At 42.1% G+C, this 23060-nt stretch overlaps 1 protein-coding gene and 1 long non-coding RNA gene across 3 annotated transcripts in view; one reads left to right on the forward strand and one right to left on the reverse strand.

Moving 5' to 3' along the window:
• Positions 1–1164: 1164 nt before the first annotated feature.
• Positions 1165–3985, reverse strand: SLC25A4 (solute carrier family 25 member 4). The gene is made up of 4 exons (XM_030449532.1): positions 3773–3985; positions 2995–3481; positions 2334–2474; positions 1165–1997 (listed from the first exon to the last, which is right to left on the reverse strand). The coding sequence occupies exons 1-4, from the start codon at positions 3881–3883 to the stop codon at positions 1840–1842; spliced, it is 897 nt and encodes a 298-aa protein (XP_030305392.1). The 5' UTR covers positions 3884–3985; the 3' UTR covers positions 1165–1839.
• A 4400-nt stretch (positions 3986–8385) lies between these two features.
• LOC115598255 overlaps positions 8386–23060 on the forward strand; it is a 37155-nt gene continuing 22480 nt past the window's right edge. For both annotated transcript variants that reach the window (XR_003987530.1, XR_003987529.1), the window contains exon 1: positions 8386–8439. This is a non-coding gene — a long non-coding RNA (uncharacterized LOC115598255). The remainder of the gene's footprint in view (positions 8440–23060) is intronic.

The raw sequence follows: 23060 nt of genomic DNA on the forward strand, positions 1-23060 counted from the left end.
TACTGTGTGCTCTTAGTCCATCCGAATGATGGGCTAGTGCAGTGGTAGTCACATGAAATTTTAACCTAGACAGTGTCCACAAACATTATTTGTGGGAGACTCCATTTATACTCCAATCTATTTTCACAGAGCAAGAAGGATATTATTCCATGGAGAGGCTTGCATGTTGAATTGTTCCAGCTTTCACACAAGCAATGCTGTGAGAACAGGTATCAGGGAGAGGCAGCTGGCAGCAGTGACAGCACCTGCACCACTGTCCTACCTCAGGCAGTGATGACTCCTTCATTAGAGCAATACTGTTCACTCAGTGCTGCTAGCCCAGGCACCAACTACTCTGCAGCTTATATTCAGTGTGGAAACTGCAGGCTCTATAAGTAACTAGTCACCCTTTTACCTTCAAGTAGAGCTAGTGCATTTCCAATACATTTCCACTTTTTTCCACCCTAGGGCACTAAAAACAACAGGAATTCCAGAATTTGTACCAGAAACTCACCAGATACCTTACTTCTACATATGAAAAAGATGCAGCTGAAATAAAGCTTGAGTATTACTTTCTTAGTCTTACTCCTTTTTTCTAGGTGGATACATAAATATTGGTATGTAGTCTAATTCAGCCTCTGGAACACCCACAACACTTTTTCCTTGCTTTGCTTGATGATAGAACCTATTCTTCAGAGTTCACAACCATGCGGCACCTAAAGTTTAAAAACTACTGCATTCTGATCTCACCCATAATGCTGAAGTTGTTAATAATTATGTAGTTTGCAGTATAATTATTTTAGTAACTCATAAGGATTCCATTCTAAACTACTTTATCAAGTAAAATATAGACTTTATCAAGTAAAATAAGTAATAATGCCTTCACTATCAAATGAAGACACACTTATTTCAAAGTTAAGGCTAATATAAATGAATTATCAAAGCACCTAAGACTATGCTGTAGTTTATCTGTAAGATAACTAACTGCAGTACCATCAAGCTGACTCCATTCAGTTTTCCTATTGCAGAATTACCAATAACCACTCCACCTAACTCAAAGTCTGTTGAAAAACTTCCAAGAGGCTTAGGCAGTACCATACAATCACTAATAGTGTGCCAATTAGCACATTACCTTAAAGGACATGTATCTGTAATGTATGCAGCATACTGAAAACAACAAGAAAGTTCATTAATATATTAATTTATTTATTTCGGTTTTAGTTCAATTGAACATCAGAGCAGACAACTTTTTTTTTTTTTTAATTACAGGGATTTTAAGAAATTGGTATGTCCACAATCTGCAAAGGATGTTTGAAGAAACCAGACTGTGGTTTCAACCACTTGATTTTATAATGCGTTGGTGAGAAGGCTGCAGTTAGAAACTCAGCCTGGTGCTTTTGTTTGTATTTTCAGACAATCATTTCACTTAATATCACTTAATGTAATAAAAACAGCTTTAGAAGAAAACATTATTTTAATTTATGTTATGCCACCACACTTGGGTAGCTAGAGACATCAGTACAATAGGCATCTCTGAATAACTTCACTGAGTTCACATAATTAGATTTTAAACTATGTATGGACCACCTATGTCTTGTCTCTAGACAAAATTACCTCATATTTGAAGTATAGTATATACATAGGTTCCAATACAAACATTGGAGAAATTTTTATACAAAACTGTGATACAGTGGACAGTTTTTAAAATTAATGCATCCTCATCCCAACCAGGTGTTTACTCAAAATTCTCTTTTGTTTCCCTAGGAAATATTTTGTTGTTGTCCATTACATCACAATAGCATATTTAAAAAAAAAAAAAAAAGTTGATGGAGAACAATTGAACTACACTATGATGTTGTTTTAGACATACTTCTTGATTTCATCATAAAGTACTAATACAAAAGCTCCGCCCATGCCTCTCAACACATTCGACCAGGCACCTTTGAAGAACGCTTTGCCTCCTTCATCTTTAGCTATCTTCTTCCAGCAATCAATTGTGCCCGTGTACATAATATCAGCTGTGGAAACAAACATAAGAGTCAGAAGGCTTGCAGTTTTACAGCAAGTCTATTTCAACTTTCATCCATATTAAAGAGTAAGCAAATCATAGCCAAGAAATCGATTAATGAAAAGCAAATTTTCTCCACATGGAAATCAAAACAAATCAACTGTAAGTTTAAGTAAACATGACAGAAATAACCAGCAATGTGCTTCCCATAGTTTGTTTTTTTTTGAAAGGACCCCAGTAAGATCACTAGCATTCTGCAAAATAAATATCCCCAGAATCTCCCATCATATGTCAATGGAGATAATATTTCCTGCTGCCAGAACACCACAGGAGCACTTATTCTTACCTCCCTTTCTGCCAGACTGCATCATCATCCTACGTCGCACAGTATCAAAAGGGTAAGAAACCAGCCCTGCTACTGCAGTGACACTCTGGGCAATCATCCAGCTCACTACGATATGCACATTCTTTGGATCAGGCAACATACCTGTCATCAAGAACAAATAAACAGTCAGTATAGAGGAGGGGTTTATGGGAAAAGTGGCTGTAGAAGAGCAATCACCCACTGATGTCTGAAGTTAATCAAGCCTGCAAGTTCTCCCTCTTTAACTATTAGCAGGTATTATGCATGAAACAAGTTTAGGGGCCTGTTCAATTTTGCGATCTAAGCCCTTCTTCATGCTTCCTGACCAAAAGGTCTCTCCTATAGAGCCCTCCCAGGCTTGTGTCATTAACTATAATGAGTAACAAGCCACCATACAAGCCAATCTGTACAAGCCTTAAGACAGAAAGAAACTGGAAAGTGTCTGAAAACACTCCACATTCAAGACTTCTGCTCAGAGCAGCAAGTTGAGCGAGGCAGGAATGCATTTCAGAAACACCTGTGCATATCCTAGCACTAGCACCCTGAGCTGATGCTGAGCCAAGTCCTGCTTGTCCTTGTGTACTGCCAAGTGCCTTTACTGGGTGGATCTTCCCTTGCAGTCACTTCTCCATGCACTTCTTACCCTTGGCCGTGTCATAAACCCCAAAATAGGCTGCTCTGTAGATAATGATGCCCTGGACAGAGACACTGAATCCTTGGTACAGGCCCTTCAAGCCATCGGACTTAAAGATCTTGACGATGCAGTCGCCCAGCCCACTGAACTCCCTTTCAGTGGCTCCTTTGCCCACATCAGCCGCCAGCCGGGTCCTGGCGAAATCCAGGGGGTAGACGAAGCAGAGGGAGGTGGCTCCCGCGGCGCCGCCGGACGCCAGGTTCCCTGCGAAGTAGCGCCAGAACTGCTTGTGCCTGTCCACTCCCCCAAGGAAGATCTGCTTGTACTTGTCCTTGAAGGCGAAGTTGAGGGCCTGGGTGGGGAAGTACCGGATGACGTTGGCCAGGTTGCCTCTCCAGAAGGAGAGCACGCCTTGCTCCTTGGGGATGCGGACTATGCAGTCCATGATGCCCTTGTACTGCTTATCTGCCGTGATCTGTTTGCTGGCATGTTGGACCTGTGTGGAGGAGAAGGGATGAGAGTGTCGAGAGTGGGGCACTGTAGGGGTGACCCCGCGCGGCGGCCCGCTGAAGGGCAGGGACGGGGCCTTCCCCGCCGCCTGGCCCGGCTCCCGCACCCTCGAAGCGCTGCTAAAGAGCCTGGGCAGCTCCCGCCTACCCAGAGCCGGCCGAGTTCCTTCCCATAGCCACGCCGGCCGGCACCCGCCGCTCCCGCACCCACCTGTAGCGCGGCCCCGCCGGGCTCCCGCCGCCGCCAGCGGGGCCGCCTCCCCCCGGCGCCTCCTCACCTGCAGCAGCAACTTCACTCTCTCGATAGGGGCGACAGCCGTCTTGGAGATGGCGGCGGCGATCCCACCGGCCAAAAAGTCCTTGACGAAGCTGAGGGCTTGGTCACCCATGTTGGCAGCCTGTCCGACACCCCCTGCCCGGAGAGAGCCAACGAGCCGCGCACCTCCCCACCCGGCCGCCCCCGCTCACCGCCGGCCAAATGGCCCCCCGCCCCGCGCCGCCCCTCTTATACCCCGCGGCCTCTCGCGATAGGAGGAGGCACCCCCCCGGGGCACGGGCATTGGCTGGGACCCCCCGAGCCCGCCCCGGCGGGGGGCGCGGGCAGCGCCGCCATGTTCCCTGGCGGAGGCAGCGCGAAGGCCGCCGGGCTCGGGACGTTTAAAGGGCAAATTAAAGTTATCTGCTCCCTGCCGTGGAACGCTATGTCAGAGCATGTGCCTGTTGTATTAATAGCACAGGAGGGCACTGAGAAAGTTGGCAGGGGTGCTCCGGGCAACGTTAACTGTTTCGTGCAGGCTGTGGGCTGAAAGCTTGCCCAGGGAGCCTGGGAGAGGTGGTGGCTCAACTTGCTGACTGAAGCCAACTTAAAGAAGTAAGAGTGCTTTAAGCCTTGGACTTTGTGCAGGGGTTTGCAGTGCGAAGCACGAGGGGGACGTGGAGGCTGGGCAGGCACCCTGGTGTGTGTGTGTTATCAAGAAAGGTCACCAGGGATGTATCATCAGCCGGGAAGGCGGTGCCCTATTCATGAGTGTCAGTAACCAGAGTGGGGATAGACCTTTCAGAGCCAAGGACGAAGAAAGTGACTTCGTGTTTGATAGGCTGTGTGAAGTTGCGGGTGTTGAGGTCTTTAAATAGCCCAGCACACTCCAGGGCCTGGCTTTCCTGAAGAGGAGGCAGTGTGCTGTCCTGCATCGTACCCTCATTCCAACCCTGCAAGGTCACTCTCACAGTCTCAGTGAATCCCCTCAGAAAGGGGGGGAGGGGAAGGGACTCCAGGAAACACCTGCCCAGGCACTCTGAAGTTGCTTGACTTGCACCGGATGTGAAAGAAGAGTAAGGGCTGTAGGGAACCCCTGCCTTCCCTAGCTGTCTGGTTCATAGGGAAACATTCGAGTCTCAAATATAAGATTACAGATTTCCCCCGTTTTTCATCTGTTTCTCATCATAAAAAAGCAAGATCTATTTGGTGACTGCTGTGAAAGCCAATGCACCAAGTTGTAGATGCATTCCTAGGAGTTTGCCTTAAAAATACATTAAGATGTCCCCTCAGGAAAGTGTTATATTGAAGAATGCATAGTGTAGTGGGATCTACTTTCATTTTGTAATATGGTGTCAATAATGGAAATAGGATTGATCTTAATGTAGGTGCTAAAAGACTGGCTGTTCCACAAAGAGACATTTTCCTCAGGACAGCAAATCTCACTGACTTTGCCAGCACGAGTCAATGAGACTGTAAATCTGATCTCCTGTTTGCCTTGCCCTCTGTGACTCTGAGGTATGCTGAGGTAGAGGTCTCTTCTCATGAACCTCAGCTCTGGGAAGTGGATGACAGCTTTCATTTCCAGGAGTAACCTTTGCACCTTGGCCATTCTGAGCAGATAAAGCCTTTCCCCAACTTCTAAAAAAGGGGAAGAATGTGGCCTAAAAGAGCTCTTTTCTTCAAGCAAGGACTGCAAGCAGGTACAAGATTCATAGGGGATCCCTAGAATTAGACTGTGAATTGTGGGCATTTATTGTTTAACAGATGTACCCTTGACCTTTCATTTTGCTTCCTCGGGCTTCACTCTCCAGGCCTGGTGTCTCCACTTTTTGCAGGAAAGTAAATATCCCTTTAATATCTAAAAGCTGTGATGGTGTTACTCAGATTTGCTGCCCGTCTGTCCATATTGATAAGATCTTAGTGTGTGTGCACTCAGGTGTCAGCCAGTGCCCTGCTGACTGCTGTGTGGTGAGTGAGAGATGGGAGAGTGGCAGTGGGATGCTACAGGGAGAGGGGAGAGGAAGAGCCTGGAGTGAGACTGTGTGTGTGGGTCTACCTTGAAAGGGTTTTTTGCCTGCTAGTTCTCCACCATCTTCGGATTAGTTCATTTAAATTTTTGAATTTTTAAAATGGCATTTTATTAAAGTCTTTATCATAAGAATTCCAATTAGCTTTTGAACATGTTGTGCATCTTTCTTCCACTCCACAGAGGCTCTTTTCTTTAATAGATTTTTCTATAGTACTAATACTATTTAGCTGTGACTGACAGTATTTAGAAGCAGCAATGCATAGAAAGCAATTAGCCACTTTTTCTTCTTCTGCTCTCCCTTCCCTGAGCCCAGATGTGTATTTCCAGGAGTTACTCAGCTTCTGAACAATTTTAACAAAAGTGGGTCTGGACCAGGACATGTGTCTGCCACTCTGAATGTTATTCTTAATTTGTTTGATTTTTTTGCTCCAAATGCCTGTTTTGGACCTTCCTATGTATGACAATGAGCCTTGTTAGGCTACTTACTGTGGGAGTTCAAACTTATCCTGTAAGGAACTCATTGCTCACTCTACCAGTACCACCAAATTTGAGGATAATTAGGAAAAGAAAAAGTGAAAGGAACTTTGGCTTTATGTAGCCTTACACAGGGTTTGGTGTTCTATATTCAGAATAGTTACTTTTGTGGAGAAATGGTTAAAACAGTTTTGAAAATGCAAGCTTTCCTTTCTGAATTAGTGAAAGCCAGCTGTTAAGCCTCATCTTCCTTAGATCTTTGCAGCTTGGGAGGGATTAGCTGGCTTTCTATGCTGAGTTTTTGGGTGCTCTGTACTGCTGACATAGTATAAAGACACTGGAATTTGTTCCTAAAAATCCTGAGCTAAAAATAAGAATGTAGATCTAAATGTTCAAAAGAGATTAGGGACTGACTGCACTGTGCTTTGGTGTGTGAATAGCCAGCTTGAGACACTACAGGAGATCAACTTTTACAAAGTGTTGCATACCCTTGTTTATTTGCATTTAGAAAACACAGGAAACCCTTGTGTGGAGGCTAGGCCAGACACAAGAAATGAGAAGTCTGAGTGATGGCAGACACAAGGAGGAGCACAAGGAATCAGTCAGACCATCCCACAGCATGGATAGTGATGGGTAGACAGTGTATTGGCAAGATGCCAAGAAGAAATATGCTTGTGTCTTATTTTGCCTTTTTTTTTTTTTTTTTTTTTTTTTTTAAGATTTGGAGGGTTGTCATAAATTCTCCCTGTATAACACTGGTTTATGTTTATAGTAATTTCTTCCTAAGTAAGAGGGGAATCATGGAAGAAGGCAAAAAAAGGACAGTTTTAAAATGTAAGCAATAAATAATGATAACTAATTTAGTGATCTGATTGATCTGGCTCTAGGCTTGAGACAACATTTGCACACCAGGCCGTGCAGGGCTGAAAGAATAAACATGCTTGATGTGGTGTAATAGGATTGTAAAACAGCATTTTTCAGACCAGAAAAAGAAGAAATGTCCTAGATAAAGTGATGTAAGCTTGAATCAAAGCACCATCAGTGTGAATGGCTTGAAAGACATACTTTTTAGCATTAATATGTAGGATTGATCAGCAGGATTTCCAACTGATATGTGACACTTGAGGAGGAGATCCAAGTAAGAGAGGGATACCCAGTAATGGGCTTAGAGAGTGGTCCTTAGTGATGAAGAAGGCAGGCAGCAGGAAGGATGGAGAACAAAGGCAAGACTAAAACCTCTTGTTTTTATCTATACTGAGGAGGTACTTTAAGGATTGCTCAGGTTTTTAGCTAGAGATTAGGGAAGATACCATTGGTGTCTTTATATAGAAGGTGCAGAAGAGTTGGATCTGAATTACCACAATAGGAATAATATCTATATTTGTGTCTGTGGCAGAAGTAAGAGGGACAAATGTACAGAGAACAAGGGAATGGAGGAAGCAGCCCCAGTGTGAGGTAAGAGGTGGGATGGGAAAGAAGTCTCTGTAAGACTGAATCTGCAAAGGGAAAGTCAGGCAATGGGATCCTGGATGTACAGTAATTGAGATGTAATAGGCCTGTAGGAAATATCTGAAGTGTATCTTCCAGCAGCAGCAAATCTAGAGAAGAAAGGGGAGTGGAATGGGCAGGACAGAACAGGAGTCCAAAAATGAGTGAGCAGTAGTAAAGTCCAGAGGGAATGGGGATGGAGAGGTGAAGGTGTGTTAAATGTCACTTAGGGCAAAAAGGAGGCAGAGCAAGAGATCTCAGCTTTGTGGCACAGGAAGGTTGTTCACGAAAAAAAAAAAAAAAGCAGTGAAGGAATAAAAGGGAGAAGAAAAAAACCAGGCTAGGTAGGGAGAGAAAAATAAAAGATTACAGGAAGAAGCTGCAGCGAGAGATAAGGATGGGTGAGCAATACGGAGATGCAACCCCACGAGCAGGGTTAAACAGGTTAGACAAGGTCTCTCCAGTCTCTGTTGCTTAGTTTCTTCTTCGTGCAGGTGTGTGGCCAGGCATGTTTTATTTTTAACATCCCTTTTGACTGAACTAGTAAAGAAAGTATATTTGTTGACTAAACTACTTCTGTCGTTTTAAGGATCACCCTGGTGAAAGCAACTAACTGACTGGTATTTTTTCCCCATTTTTAGTGCTTCATTGACTTTCCTAGTGGCTTCTTTGAGGTAGTGGTGGAGAAGAAAAAGGTCAGTGGAAAGGGGATGGCATGGGTACCAGGGAGATTATGGTGATTTATTTGGTTTCCATTAGCTATTCTGACAATTTATCTGATTATAGTATAATAATTTCTTAATAACAATTAAAAACAGTATTATTATCTCCTGATCAAGTTGTTACCTCTTCCTGTCTTCAGATATTTTTTAGAGTTTCTCCTTCTGTGATTGTACTTTAGATTACTCTTTCATCTGTGAACTAACTCGTAATTTTCCTGCTTATTTTCATATATTCTAAGAAAAACTGAAAAGATTTCTGACAGCAATATATGTTCATCTGAATCACAGCTTTGTACTCAGATAACCTGCACTGCAATAGCAAACCGAAGTAATCATATTATATTACAGAAAAAAATTGCAGGCATTAAGTGTAGATGTCACTGCTACACATACTTGAAACAGACATTACTACAACAATTCTAGCAGAATTTCAACCTTATTTTCAAGTAAGTGAGAAATGAAGAAATTCTATTCCTCAGTGGCTGAATCATAATTTTTTTTCTCATCCTGTGTGCTGGTTAAATTGTTCACAAAAACATTGTTATTATAATTCAAATAACATTGATTATGATGCCAGACATGTTTTTGTAATAAACCAAAGTATTCATCTTTCATTACTTGGCAAGAAAATTACAAAATAAGGCCATCTCTACACATCTCTAGATAAGTAAAAGATGACTTTTTTCCCATCTGGGATCCTTTGTTATGCCAGTGAATTTTTCTCAATAACCATTTTCATCTAAAACTACCCAAACTAACTAGCTAATCAGGAGTTTGCCAAGAACAGTATTTCTTTAGCATTTTTTTTCCTAGAAGTTGCCCAAGTCATTAAATCTAGGAACTAGGAGGCCAGTAACCATCCCTCCAAAGGGAGAGTAAAGTGGTTGAGTGGTTGAGTTTGTAGATGTCAGAGTTAATTCACAGAATCATCATCTGGGTTGGAAAGGACCTCTGAGATCATCAAGTCCAACCCTTGATCCACTCCCACTATGGTTATCAGACCATGGCACTGAGTGCCACATCCAGTCTCTTTTTAAATATCTCCAGGGATGGAGAATCCACCACCTCCCTGGGCAGCCCATTCCAATGCCTGATCACCCTCTCTGTAAAGAATTTCTTCCTAATACCTAACCTAAACCTCCCCTGGCAGAGCTTAAGTCCATGCCCTCTTGTCTTTGGGAGAAGCTACTTGGGAGAAGAGACCCTCCTGCCTTGTGAACAAAATTCAGAGAGGAAAAAAAAAATGGAAAAAAAAAGCCAGTAGAAACAGAAACTAGACAAACCAGAGGGCTAAATGGCTGAAGGCTGGGAAGAAATTGCTTGGGGATGGGAATGAAAAAAAAGAACACCCAGTGATGTGTGGAACACATCACTAAAAAAGGCAAAGGTGCATGTGTCTTCATGGGCACCTTTATTTGATTATTCTCAATATTGTTTTTCTTGAGACCAGTATGATAATGATTTGTTCCTTTCTCTCCACTCTGGCCTCTATCTAAAATAATGTCAGGCTAAGTATCTTAAAAAGTTTTAATAACTGGAACACACTTTGCTTTGCTTATTCATTGGGCATATTTTCTGATGGATCAATTCCGACTTGTTAGTCTGTGATATTTAGCCTCATAGTTGGTCTCATATTTAGCTGAATTAGTCTAATATTTAGTAGATGTGGTCTTCATTCTGTCTGTGGCTGGTATTGCTGAGCCTTTTTGTTTGCAGTGATCTGGTCTTTTTCTCTAACGTTTGCTAAGTTCACAACAAATTTTGTGTAATAAGCTAGAATGCCTCTTGTTTTAGAACATTAGTCCTGTATAAATGACTGTCAGTAAGTGATTTTCATGCCCTTAATGTCTGTTATCATGGAGAAAAATGCAGGTAAGAACAGATATTTCCACTTCTGTGCTGTTACAAGCTGAACCTGCAAGAAAACCATTGTCAAGTTGAAGAAATATGTGCAGTAGTTTGTGACCCAGCTTCTTCTTGTATCACTTGATCTGATCATCTTCAGACCTGTGGACAGATAAGATGACTGTGTAGCCAGTTGATGGACAGCTGAGAGAAGTAGCAAAGCAAAGGCAGAAGTAGCTTCTCATTGTCCCCATGGGTCTGAATGTTAGAAAGTGCTACTCTGGTTGTGAAGTCTAACCTCTTCAGTATAGGATATAGCATCTGGCAAAGGCCTGGGAGTACAACTCAAATCTTCATGTTTAAACTAGGCAAGTGGAAACTTTGGAGAAAATATCGGAGATTGATTTAAATTAGCAAGTGGTGTCAAATCTGTTGTGTCCCTTTGTGGGGTACTTTACTATTTCAGAACATACTCTGGGAAAGATCCATTTTGAGTTCCTATTTTAAAAATTCCCTTGAATTTGAAGTTGTCCAGCTGAGCTGATGTATTAGATATGAGAGGGAATGGGGGGTGGAAGCAGAAGTCAAGAAATAATTAGCTTATGGGGTATGCTATGTCAGCTTTACAAAAATCTAGTCTGTGTTTCATTCACTCCTGGAAAATTACTGCCAGTTTCGGATTCCATGGGCAAGGAGACCTTTTAATACTTTTTTGTAAATCTTTAATACTTTCTTATGAGAAAGGAAGAATTAATATACACTCTTAATTCTTTGTATATTGCTTGAAATTGTTGTCTATACGATCTACCATTGTAGTATAGGCAGGTATGAATAAATACATGCTGTACAAGTGTCTTTCACGTCAACACTGTATGAAAAAAAATTCCACTACATTTGAATTTTTCCTTATTTATAATAGGATCCAGTAATGGGAGAAACAGGGCTATTCTTTATCTGCCATGCAGCTATAATGGAAAAAAAGAGAAGGGATGTCCCGAGTATATATAGTGGGAAAAATGAGGATATTGGGAACCATCGTCCAGGCATGAAACAGTCTTGAAAGTCAGACTGGGATAAATTATCTGGACCACCTAAGTTACTTCCAGGATCACAGTCACAGAGGGGCCATCCACAAGCTGTATTAGTCTGCTGCTTGGATATTATTTGTCCTTCCTTCCAGATGCTACAGTGTTGGAGACTGACGCCTCTTTTTCTCAGGTTAGAAGTAGTTCAAATACGATAGGTGGGTCTTTATGTAGTTGAAAATGGTCTCTGTGGCTTCACTGCATTTCCCTCAATGCCATGCTTTGATTTTGTCAGGCATTTTTGAAGCTGCAGGCTTTTCTGTTCCCTTGTAATACTCTACTGGCAGGAAGAGTGAGTTGTGTGGAAACAGTCTCCCTGGTACCCAGCAGCTTATTATTATACACTTTTGTCTCCTGTTCTGCCTCTCACCTCTGCAAAACAAGATAAAAAACCCCACACTCCTTTCTCCCTTTTCCCTCCACTTCTAAACCACCCTTCCTTTCAGAGAGGAAGAGATCCCTTTGACAGGGCTGTTGGGAAAACCACCCCAGAGAGCCGTGCACTTTCTCCTAATGGGCACAGCTCAGCAGGGGAGGTTGCTCTCAGCTTTGAGCCGTAGTAATGGGGTGGGAGGAGGCTGGTTATAGCAGGAGACGAGAAACAGGCATTTACATAGGCTCCTTTTCCCTGCCACCTCTCCGCTCTCCAGCAAGCACGAGTTTATTTTAGCATTGGCCTTCTGAAGCGGGATTAATTTTCCTCTGAATAGGTCAGGTTGGAGCAGAGGCAGGATCCATGGCCTTCCATAGCTGGGGTGACTCGGGAAGCCAGAGATACTTACAAAGTAGACAGGGAAAGTGAAGGAAAAGTATCCTGGAATAACCTTTCTGATAAACAGCAGAAAAATCCTCTCGGAGTCTTTTTCCAGACTCTGGTGCCAGGCTGAATCAGCCTCCAGGACTGCCCTCTGCTGTTGGGATTCGGGAGAAACGTAAAAGTCAGCAGTAAAATACAGCAAAACGTTAGCAAAACTTAACTAGGAAAACAGTAGTATGTGAATCCAGGAATAACTTAATTGTCTAATTTCATATCGTGCTTCAGACAGTCGCAGTGTGTGCCTGTATCAGTTCAGTTCGTAGTGACAGAATACAGCTTATAGTTCTATTGCTTTTTAGCACTGGTAGTGTCCTCATGGCTGTGTCCTCATCAGTGACCCAAAAAATCACACTTCCTGGCATGCTTGTTTGTGTTTCAGTGTGCAGGGTATAATAGAGAAGAGGAGAAATAATTTCTATCTGTAAGTTGTATTTTTAGATCGTTGTTATTATTTTTATTATTATATAGAATTGTTAATTTTCGTACTGATAAGCACTTGAGATAAAGTTATGTAGAAAGCTACAGCCATCTAGAATAACTCTTGTTTATGTACAGGATACATAGAGGTGTCTAGGAGGTTTTTTTCCTAATCTGTGAGCCAGTGTGGAAGCAAAACAGAAGTAATCTAATATTTCCATCAGAACTAGAGAAGTGCCATCAAGGGGCATTTCCTAGCCCTAATGCAGTACAGCCCTCCTCTAATATTCAGGGGTGAGGCAATAATGGATTTTCTAGTTGATTTTTCATTTTCAAGCCACAGCTGCAATTCTGTGCCACCTCTCCATCCTAAGTGAGCCCAAATTCTGATGTTCTGAACACTAAAAATCTGACAAGATTTTCTTTATTCTTAGAATGATTCCTCTTGCATGCCCTGCTGCATCATGTTAGAGATTCTTGTCCTTTGTCTAGGGCAGTGCAATATCTGTATCTTCAAATGATTGTACAGGTCACCAAAATTCTGTATCTTTAAGGGAAACAGTGAATGATTGCTTAGTTTATTTTCACTTCATTCTGAATACTTACAGAGACCAGTTCACTCTTCTCACCAAGTAAGCAAGGCAGAGATGCCTCTGGAGCTTCAAGAGCTCCCTGTCTCCCTGGGAACATTTCCTGCAGCCTCTAACAGGGAGGTCTCAGCACTGTTCAGGAATGAGTTTCCAAGCTCCTGACAATGCTTTGATTGCAGTCTGTCTGAATGCATGGAGGCATCAGCTTCATTATGGTTATTAGTCTTCAACTTAGATTGCTTTAGCACAGATTTTCTTCCTCTTCAGCACTTCCCTTTAGGTTAGATTTATTTCAGATATGGAGCATTTACTGCCATCAGTGTTTTCATAGCAACAAATACCTTTACACAAGAACCCCCTAATCCTTTCAGATGGAAGCCCAACAGATACAGTCAGCTTCTGTTTTTTTCTGGCCAGGGTGCCTGTGGATGTCTTGCACAGGCAAGCTGCCAGGATTCTCTAGCCATTTCATCCATTTCACTAGTGGGTGTTGCCTTGGATAGAGGAGAGTGACTCTGAGCTAGGAAGTTACAGGTGATGGTTGGAGGAAATCCCACTTCCTTCTTCCACAGATATAACCCAAGTCTCTCCGAGACTGTGGGGATTGTTCTGTCAAAGAGCATAGAAACTGTTGTTCACAGACATCTTTCATCTGTGTTCACCTCTGGGAATAGATTCCTTATTTGCATTGCTTATTCCCAACTGGGAAGAGCAGGCTGTGATCCACCTCCTTACAGGCTCCTTTCCACAAGGAAATAACAGCTGCCTTGGTTGTCACCAGTAGCTGTGATTCTTCACTTTTTCTATCTCACTTTTCCTTTGGATGCATTGTTGCATTGTCAGTGCAGCAAAGGACTAGAGTTGGACCACAAGCTCCGAAATGTCAGTCTCTGAAATGTTTGTTGTATCTGATATGAAAAGCTAGTTGGATGGATGTGATGAGTTGGCCCTGGCCAGCAGCTAAGGACCTATAGAGCCACTTGCTCCCTCTCCCCTAGGCAGGACAGGAGAGAGAGCAGGAAGACCAAAAGTGAGAAAAGTCTTCAGTTGACATAAAAATGTTTAGTAAGTGATGGAAAAAAATGCAGAGTGATGCAAAATCCATCAGTCATCACCTCCCACAAGCAGACTGATGTCCTGCCAGTTAACAGTCCAATTAACATCTACAACTACTTCCTTGGAAGACAATCCCACCCCTAATTTTTATTGCTAAACAAGATATTATGGAATAACCCTTTGGCCAGCTTGAGTCAACTGTCCTGGCTCTGTCTTCTCCCTTCTTGCTCCCACCCTTGTAAGCCTACTCACTGGAGGAGGGCAGCATGAGAAAAACAGGAAGCCTTGACACTGTGCCAACACTGCTCAGCAACAGCCAAAAAGACTGGTGTGTTTCACCAGTCAGCAGTTCTTTAGTCACAAATCCAAACCACAGCAGCATACAGGCTGCTCTGAAGTTAACTCAGTTCCGACCAGACCCAGTACAACACAGCTGCTTAGCACTAATGCACAGCAGATAAGAAACTGAGGGTACAGTTTCATAGTTGGCATGAGGATCCTGGTGGCTCATTGGCAGCTCTCAGCTTCTTCCCCCCATCACATGTTCACTGTCTCTGCTCACGTCAGCACAGACAATCATGCAGCCTTGCAAAAACTGAGTTTTCATCACATCCTCCACAGTGAGTTGAAGCTGTTATGTAGGAGGGGGCGGGGGAACGTCTGCCTTGGGGCTGGAGCAAATGACAGAAGTGACCTTTCTGGAATAGATGTGTCAGTTTGTAACACAGCTGGGTGGTTGTTATGGTGTGTTGTAAGTCATCATTTTTCTATACCCCTAATTAGTTTCCCCTACCTCCACTTTCTTCCTTCTAAATGACTGCTGTCACCATGTAGTCTGTGACTCATACTGCAACTTTAGAGCAACTAGTTAAAGAAAACTGTACAAAATCCTGTATTTCAGAGCAATGTAGATTGAGAATGCTGATTTTCTACTTTGTGTGCTTTTTCTTAATGTCTCTTGACATAGGTCTTTAGAATGCGATATACAGTGTACAATATTTCACAATCTTGCAGGAAGGTTTCCATGTTACGTTCCTGTTCTGAATAACCAATGGTATTTTTGCAATGTCTTTGCCACTAGATGGCAGGGCGCCCTTTGGTAAAGGGAGCACTAAATAGGCTGTATTCAGCACAGGTTTGGTCTCAGCCCGGCAAGTCTGTCATTAGTTTGTCGAGAGTTTGGATGGAGAGGAGTAGGTAGAATGCTGGAGAGAACCGTAATTATGTTATGACCCTTTGACAGCACTGGCCTGCAGTTCTAAATTTTCTCCAGTACAATAGTTACCATAATTTAATTTCACAGAGCTTGACATAAGAAGATAATAAAGAAAAGCTGTGTTTTAATTACAGTTAAACTACTAGTCAGTTGGTGAATTTGTTGGAGAATTCTCTGCCTCCTATTCACCTGCTGTGTTTGCTGTGCCAAGTTCTGAATTGCTCAATCAGCCCTTGAAGTGAAATGCAAACAGGAGACTGGCCCAAGTTGTGACCTTGGAACCTGGCTTTAAATAGTTGGAGCTGTCAGTTTGCTGCAGGTGGAAGATCTGCTTAGCATTTACAAGAATTAACAGCTGTAACTTTCACTCTTTCACACAAATTTCATCTTAGTTATTCCTAATAAATTCAACTGAATTAAACTTGCAGGATGGTGCTAAGAAACAGAATGCTTATCTTTAAGCTGGGATTATTACAGTCATCTGAATATTAATATGAGGAAGTTGTGCACATTTACTGATCCCATATATCTGGGTGCACCTGGCCAAAATGGGTAATACACCTCCCCATTCTCCCATGGAGGATTACACATGGCAAATGGAAATGACCACACTAAGATCAGCTGAGCATCACTGAGCCTGTGAGCTAGTGAGAGTCAAAGGTAAAAGCTATACCAAATGCAGTGCTTTGTCATGGTTTTTGTAGCTTCTCTGCTAATGCAGCTAGAAAACCTGTAGGAAAATACTCAGAATGTTGAGCTTTTATCATTTTAGGCAATAGAAAGCTCATTTTTAAATTAGTTGATTCATTTAAAATGTATAATGTTGATTTAACATTGACTTTATCAGGCCATATGATACTCTTAACACAGTTGTTCAAAATAAACTTTCACAAAAATGTCAGCATTTTCACATTTATATGTTGTGTTTGAAAGTGATTTTTTTTCTAAAAATTTTTTTTTACTTTGTTCCAAAATGCTAGAAATTCACTTTAAAATATTTCAAATTTATTTATAAAAAGAATGTGGTTGACAAAATGAGTGTGTAAGTTCAGTGAAACAAATGGTCTGTGAAAAGCTGTTTCAGAAAGGGCATCGTTCAACATGCTAACTTATGGGAAAGGTATTTTCAAACGGTGTATGATGTGGCACGTGCTGCTGTTTTTATCACATCTTCAGTAGATATTTCCTTGTATTTGCCACTGGGTAAGCTTTGTTACAAATGACACTGCCTACGCCTGTTGGATCATGACTTGGATCCTTTGGCTTTGATGAAATACAAGCATTTTTTGCCAAGTTTTACCCACACTCAGTTTATGAAAGGTCTGCATCTGCTTTCAGAGGAAAAAGTCACCAGCTTTACTAGTCTGTTATGCAAGGATATAGATAGCTCTCTTGAGGCTGCCTGCTTTGCACAAACACTACTTCTACACTATTGGTTTTGCACTTGGCGTTCTTATCTTACTCACCAGCATGCAAAGGCAGATTTTAGAGCAGGGTGATCCAACTGGTGGACTTCTGAACACTTCTAGACTAGAGCTGAACTTTCACTTTTCTGGGGTATCAGATATGGGGGCATCTCTTGTGCTGCAGCAGGAGATGCCATGTTTTTAGGATCCTTATGGGCATGAGGTGGCAGCTGTAGTGTGTAGATCCCAGCTGTGAGGAGAGCAGGTGGCACCCGCAGAGCTGCAGCTGGTACATTGCTGCTTGCTTCTGAGTGGAATTCCCACACAGCCTCAATGACAACTCAAGGAATAGCAATGGTCCTCCATGGTTTCCCTCCTTATGACGTTTTCTGTGAGCTTAGCACCCAGAGGAAAATAATTGATAATTCCTGATCAGGTGTTTTGGTGGAATCCATATGAGGCCTCCCAAGATGATTTTTTCTCCTGCTGGTGAGGAAATAGTAAGGAGGTGGAATTAAGGCCTTGTGCTCTCCATAGTTAATGTACAGTTGGCAATGTAAGTCTACTGTTGTCATTTGGGTAACCTGACTGACCTCTCGAGGAGCGTGCAACGAGGCACTCCAGCAGATAAGAAATGCTTGCAGCAGCAGATGCTTACAGTGCTGTTGTCAGTTTTACCATGGAAAGGTGTTTAGCAGTCAAGCACAATTAATTTTTGCAATTTTTATTTTCTCCCAACTCCTGTTGTTTCTAATAGTTACTCAGCAGTCAGAGAGACTGGTGCTGTGGCACAGTCAGTACAGAGAGGTGTGACAGCTTGAAGCTTTTTGACCACTACTTTGCTTAGCCTTCCTCTGAGCATGAGTTTTACAGTACTCCAGAAAATATGTGGTAGGACTGAAGTAGCTTTACCTGAGTCGAAAACTGGGACCTGGGGGATTCCTCTGGTAAGGGTAGAAAGGTATTGGACTAAAGAGGTGGTTTAAGAGGCATAACACAGGAGTTCAGGAGACTTGGTTCTATTTCCTGAAGTTGTATGAATGACTGTGGACAGTGCATCCGTGTGACAGGCAGAGGTCAGTAACTATATAATCCATCAGTTTGTGAAGGGTACAGGTACTAAGGAGTGACAAAAAGTCATATAACTACCAAGACATGCTGAACAATCTGGTTTATGGAATAATTCAAGATACAGAAGTGAAGGACATAAAACAAACTGGCCAGTTCCACAAAATGCTGTGCACATACCACATGCTGCATCGCTCTTACTAGCAAACATGTTTTTGACACAGAATGAGCTTGCACTTTCTCACAATGTATACAAGGAATAATAATAAGGAAGTATTTGATCTTTCCTTCTTGTTTTTTTACATTAGCAGAGTCAGAGTCTTTTCCTTGAGATGTTACCAAGGGGTTGGGTAGGAGAGTTGCAGTGACTGTACGGATCTTGGCTTACAAGTAATCCAGAGCCTAAAACATGGTGACCTGTGCAACCTCCCTCACCAAACTGTCCTCTTCCCTCACCAGCCTGGTGCTGTTGTGTGGTTATCTGAATGTCAGATCTCTTTTTTTTACAGAGAAACAAAAGGGAGACAGGTAATCCTGGTGCTACCTTTTCTTTTCACAGTGCTCCCATGGAAGAAATCTTTCTAGCTTTGATTGTATTCAAACTGTAAAAATTACAAGAGACTTTAAGGCCAAATTGTAGATGGCACTTAGGTACCTTGCTCCCATTAAGAGGCGATCTGGCTCTGAAGAATCTGTGGTGTGATCCAATATCCCTAGCAGTTTGTGGCCACCAGAAGTCTGAATGGCAAGACGAAATTAAGAGCTGGAAGAACTTAAGGCTGCAGGGAGCACCGTGCTGCCCAGAACACTGGGTTAAGCCCTGCTTTGCTGCTGAAGTGTGCATCATTCTGGCTGCTGCTTTACTAGAGAAATTGTGATGAAATGGGAAAACAGTTGTGTTGTGCTGCTGTTTGCTAAGTGGCTGAAGGATGCAGCTTTTAATGAAGCATGCTCTGAACAGCTTGCCAGTATGTAAATCTAAGTGCCAAATCCAATGGGGTTTGGGTAATATGATCTTTTGGTGAATAATGTTGAAAGGGGGGAAAGTGGATTACTTGCAAGACAGATTTGCGGGCAATAACAGGGATTAATGATGACTTTGAGGTGAAATGCAATACCTGGGTTGTTTGAAGCACTACAAACCAGAGGCACAACAGCATATAAGGGAAGAATGAGTAGGGGACAATTGGATTCTCTTTTTTTTTAATTTTCTTGCCTCCAAATTTTGCAGGTCAGCTTTCCCAGGCAGTGTTTCACACAGAGATTGAAAAGGTTCAGCTTTCTAAGCCTAATTTTTCCACGCTAGGTCTCTCCTTCAGGAAAGCTTCCTGGCAGGTGAACACTGGTGAGGTACATTTTATGTACCTCACATTTGATGGTCTTCCTTGAGAGTGATGAGAAGATTGAAGGGCCAAATAGGCACCAACACCACAGATGAGGACAAGCAGATACTTTTAATTGTTTGTACCATGAGAGGTAGAAAAAGGAAGGTTTTCTAGAGGGAAGTGGAACCTGTGATTTATACCAATAATGCATCATTTTAGAGTCCTTGAGGTCTGTTGTTAACTTATCTTCTCATAAATATTAAGTACTTGCCCAACTTGCTGTTGCTCATTACTTTAAAAATGTCAAAAGAGAGGATTAGCCTTTGATTCATTTGTGACTCTTTGATTTGTTAATCTTGCTTTCACAGGTGATCTCTCAGAGAATGCACGAGAGGTGCTAAGCAGAGGCCATGTTTTTATAAGCAAAGGCAGCAGGTAGTGAATTCATGCTCTGCCTGCCAGCAGAAACCACTATTTCCACACACGTTTGCACACAGGAACTGTACGGCAGTGCACCTCACGGTTGCCTGCTATTTCTCAACAATTACAAATACCTTTGCCTTCCCCTTGTGTTCCCTGGACAGATCTGAGGTCACACCACTGGAATAGTCTGCTGAGCTTATCTTTCTGACTGTATCATGCAGTGTTCGGAAATTCCTCCCACTTCTCCTTACATTCAGATCACTATAGATTTCTCATTCTTACTTCAAATGCCTAACACATTTTTAGACTCACTTATCCTTCTCACCTGGTCTGCTCTGTTTTTTGCCTTGCCATCTCTGCTCCTGTAGCATGCTGGTCTTGACACCCTATTAAGTTCATCTTTGCTTTCTGTGTTTTTTCCCAATTGCTTTCTTGTAGGGAATGTTTTGTACACTTCTCTTTTCCCCTAATGACCTCTTAAAAACACACTATTTTCCTGGTACCCAGGAGTGGTGCCTTTATAGATTATTAAAGGACACCTCAGTAACTGACTGAAACAATTGCTGAATTTCCCAATGTACTTTATCTTCCTCTCTTTCTCTCTGAATTGAGATCTGAGAGGTGAGAACTACCTGTATTTGGCATTATTGCAGGTATTAATCATATGGTACAGTTTGTATGAGCAAATGTAGGTATTGGTACGATAAACCACATGTGACTTTTTGCAGGTGCTCCCTTTGCTGGGGTTCTGGGCTTCTTGCCAAAGCATTTTCTCTCAACCTCACTGTTAACCAGTCCCATGTGTTTTGCATCAGCTTCTGTCTAAATAGGTTTAGCCCTTCAGTTAATAGATATCTTTTTCTCAAGCCTTGTCCACTGCACCTGCCTTTGAAAGTGTGCCCTAGAGAACCCAGTGATTCTTTTGTTGTCTGCTATTGCTGTTTGATTAAATCATTGCTTAGTTTCAGGTGGCTGCATTTTCATGCTGGAGCACATGATTCTTCTGTTTACTGCTTTTGTATACTGTGGAAGTGTTTGTAAAGCTTAAGGGGAAGTTCAGAATGAAAGGTATAATATCACTGTTTGGGGTAACAAATGGTATAGGCCATACACTCTCTTCATTCAGTGCTTTTTCTGTTTCCACACCAGTGAGCATGATGGATGTAATGTAATCACAGCATGTTTCTGGAAATCCTGAGATCAGTAATGTAAAATAGGTCTTTGGAATTTTAATAATGGAGAAAATGTCAGAATGCAAAGCTGATGAACCTTGTACCTCCCTTCTCCCAGTTTTACTCCTTTAGGCCAGTCTGACCTTGCAGAAACATCTCCAGGCAGAGATAGGAAACCCTCCAGGACCTTACATTGATTCCCCTCCTGTTCCAACAGGATTCACCACCCTACAAAGTAAATGTATACAGGCGTACTTTTAGGCAAGACCTACAGGACCAGCTCCGATCTCCCTGCATGCATTTGGGAAGCCTGGGGACCTTCAACACTTTTGACACTCCTATAGGGGTACTGTGGCACCCAGAGAGCACTGGGTTCTCTCCAGACATCTGTTTTTCCCTAGTTGTGTTCAGGGTAAAGTCACTGGCAATGCTTCAGTCAAAAGAGTTTGAAGGATCTTTTGTACTACATCCAAGTATCCTAGAGTGCATGATTCTGGCCCACCCTCCTTCTAGCAATGACATTATCATTTATTTCATTAAATGATGGTGATTTCTCAGAAAGTATGTTTGTATGCTGCCAAGTATATGTCTGAACTTTCAAGAGATAGCTGCCCAGATCAGGTATCAGAGATTGCAGTTATAGGCTAATGATGAGAGTAGGAAATTATACAGAGGAAAAAGATAGTTAATTCTTCATGTGGGTGTAGGTAAGTTCATCTTGGCAGTTGACAGTTCCATAACTTTGTTGAGCATTAAACTTAGACAGCCCTTTTTCTTATTTTTGTAGTCTCTTCGTGCAGCTTGATAATAGAGAGCAGTTTGAGATACTCTTCTAACAAAAGAAGTATGATCAGAAACTTTCATTGTGATGGCTGCAGTGTTGTGGTTCACTCTGCACTGGAGAGCTACCTATCTAGCTCAGGCTATCAGCCAATAACAAGTTATCAGCCTCCTTAAATGAAATAAAATAGTTTTTCAGAGTTATACTGAACCTATAGAATGAGAAATACTCTCAGTAACAAGTTATGATCCAGTTGGGTTCAGTTCCAAGAAAATCCTTACTTATTTACCTGTCAAGGGAGATTGGGTTTGGTTTATTTTTTCCATTTGGTAACCAGAAGTGAAGACTTTTCTCCCTCCTTTGACATAAAAAATCTTCCTGGTCAACAACAAAAAATTAGTAATTTATGGGATTTTTCATGCCAACACTTCTAGTGGCACAACCAGAGCACCCATCTTTTGCTACAGAGAGAGAAAAATAACATAATCCAGAGCACCCAGAAAAGTCTGCCTGGTGATTGAAAGATAATTTATTGCAGCTAAAGGTGCTGGAGTGATCTGTGTGTGAATTTGTGTCTTTACAAAAAATTATACTGAGGCAAATAAAGTTACCAGAGAAGGAAAGCCTCCCCTCAGTAATTATTTAGTCTTGCTCCAAGAGAGGACAAAATGGATAGTAAACATTAAGACATAACTTCTGATCCCATGATCCTATTTTCCTCTCCTTACTGCTGTTTTTTACTGCTGCTTTTTAGATCCCAGGAATTCTTGGTCTTTAAATCAAGAACAACGTTCAAAAAGCTTCATTTTTCTTTTTGAGCACTTTGTGGCTTTGTTGCTCTCCTGCCTATTTTAAGCTAATGATGATGAGTAAAATAGGCCAGTTACGTATGCTTGCTATATAAAACCTTAAATGTTGCAGTAAGTGCTGCTCTTGCTCTTCCTTGGATCTCATGTCTTACTTCACATGGAATCTGTTTCGCTTTCTTTGTAACTATGGTTCAACAGAGAGAAGTAATATAATGACTAAGCATTCTGTCTCTTAGTTGCAGAGCTACAAGTTGGCCAATTTACCTAACCTTTTTGTTCTTAGCATAAACTCTTCCCTTTAATGCAGCCTAAACTGCCTGAGCCCCTTTCTGGGATGACATCCCCTGATGCAAGTGGTGGAAAGAAGGATTAGGAAATAGCAACTAACAGGAAATTTTGTTTAATTGATCATGTGAGCAAACAGGTTTTTTCCATTGATCTCACATGCAAATACCTTGTCTTCAAATGGCTTGTGTGGTGGTGTTTAACCCCAGAATAGTTATGGATTCCTGAAAAGTTGTTCTTACTGACACTCCCTGGCAAAGTTAGGTTTTATCCTCTTCATAGGTTAAGAAAAAATGCTA

The sequence above is a fragment of the Calypte anna genome, chromosome 4A (assembly GCF_003957555.1).
Source record: "Calypte anna isolate BGI_N300 chromosome 4A, bCalAnn1_v1.p, whole genome shotgun sequence".
Taxonomy (NCBI): Eukaryota; Metazoa; Chordata; class Aves; order Apodiformes; family Trochilidae; genus Calypte; species Calypte anna.

Excerpts from the sequence above, each read along its gene's own strand:
- SLC25A4 (XM_030449532.1), bottom strand. The coding sequence starts at position 3,883 with ATGGGTGACCAAGCCCTCAGCTTCGTCAAGGACTTTTTGGCCGGTGGG. Across the intron at positions 3,482-3,772 it reads GAGTGAAGTTGCTGCTGCAG|GTCCAACATGCCAGCAAACA; the intron begins GTGAGGAGGCGC and ends TCCTCCACACAG. Across the intron at positions 1,998-2,333 it reads GCAGTCTGGCAGAAAGGGAG|CTGATATTATGTACACGGGC; the intron begins GTAAGAATAAGT and ends TTGTTTCCACAG.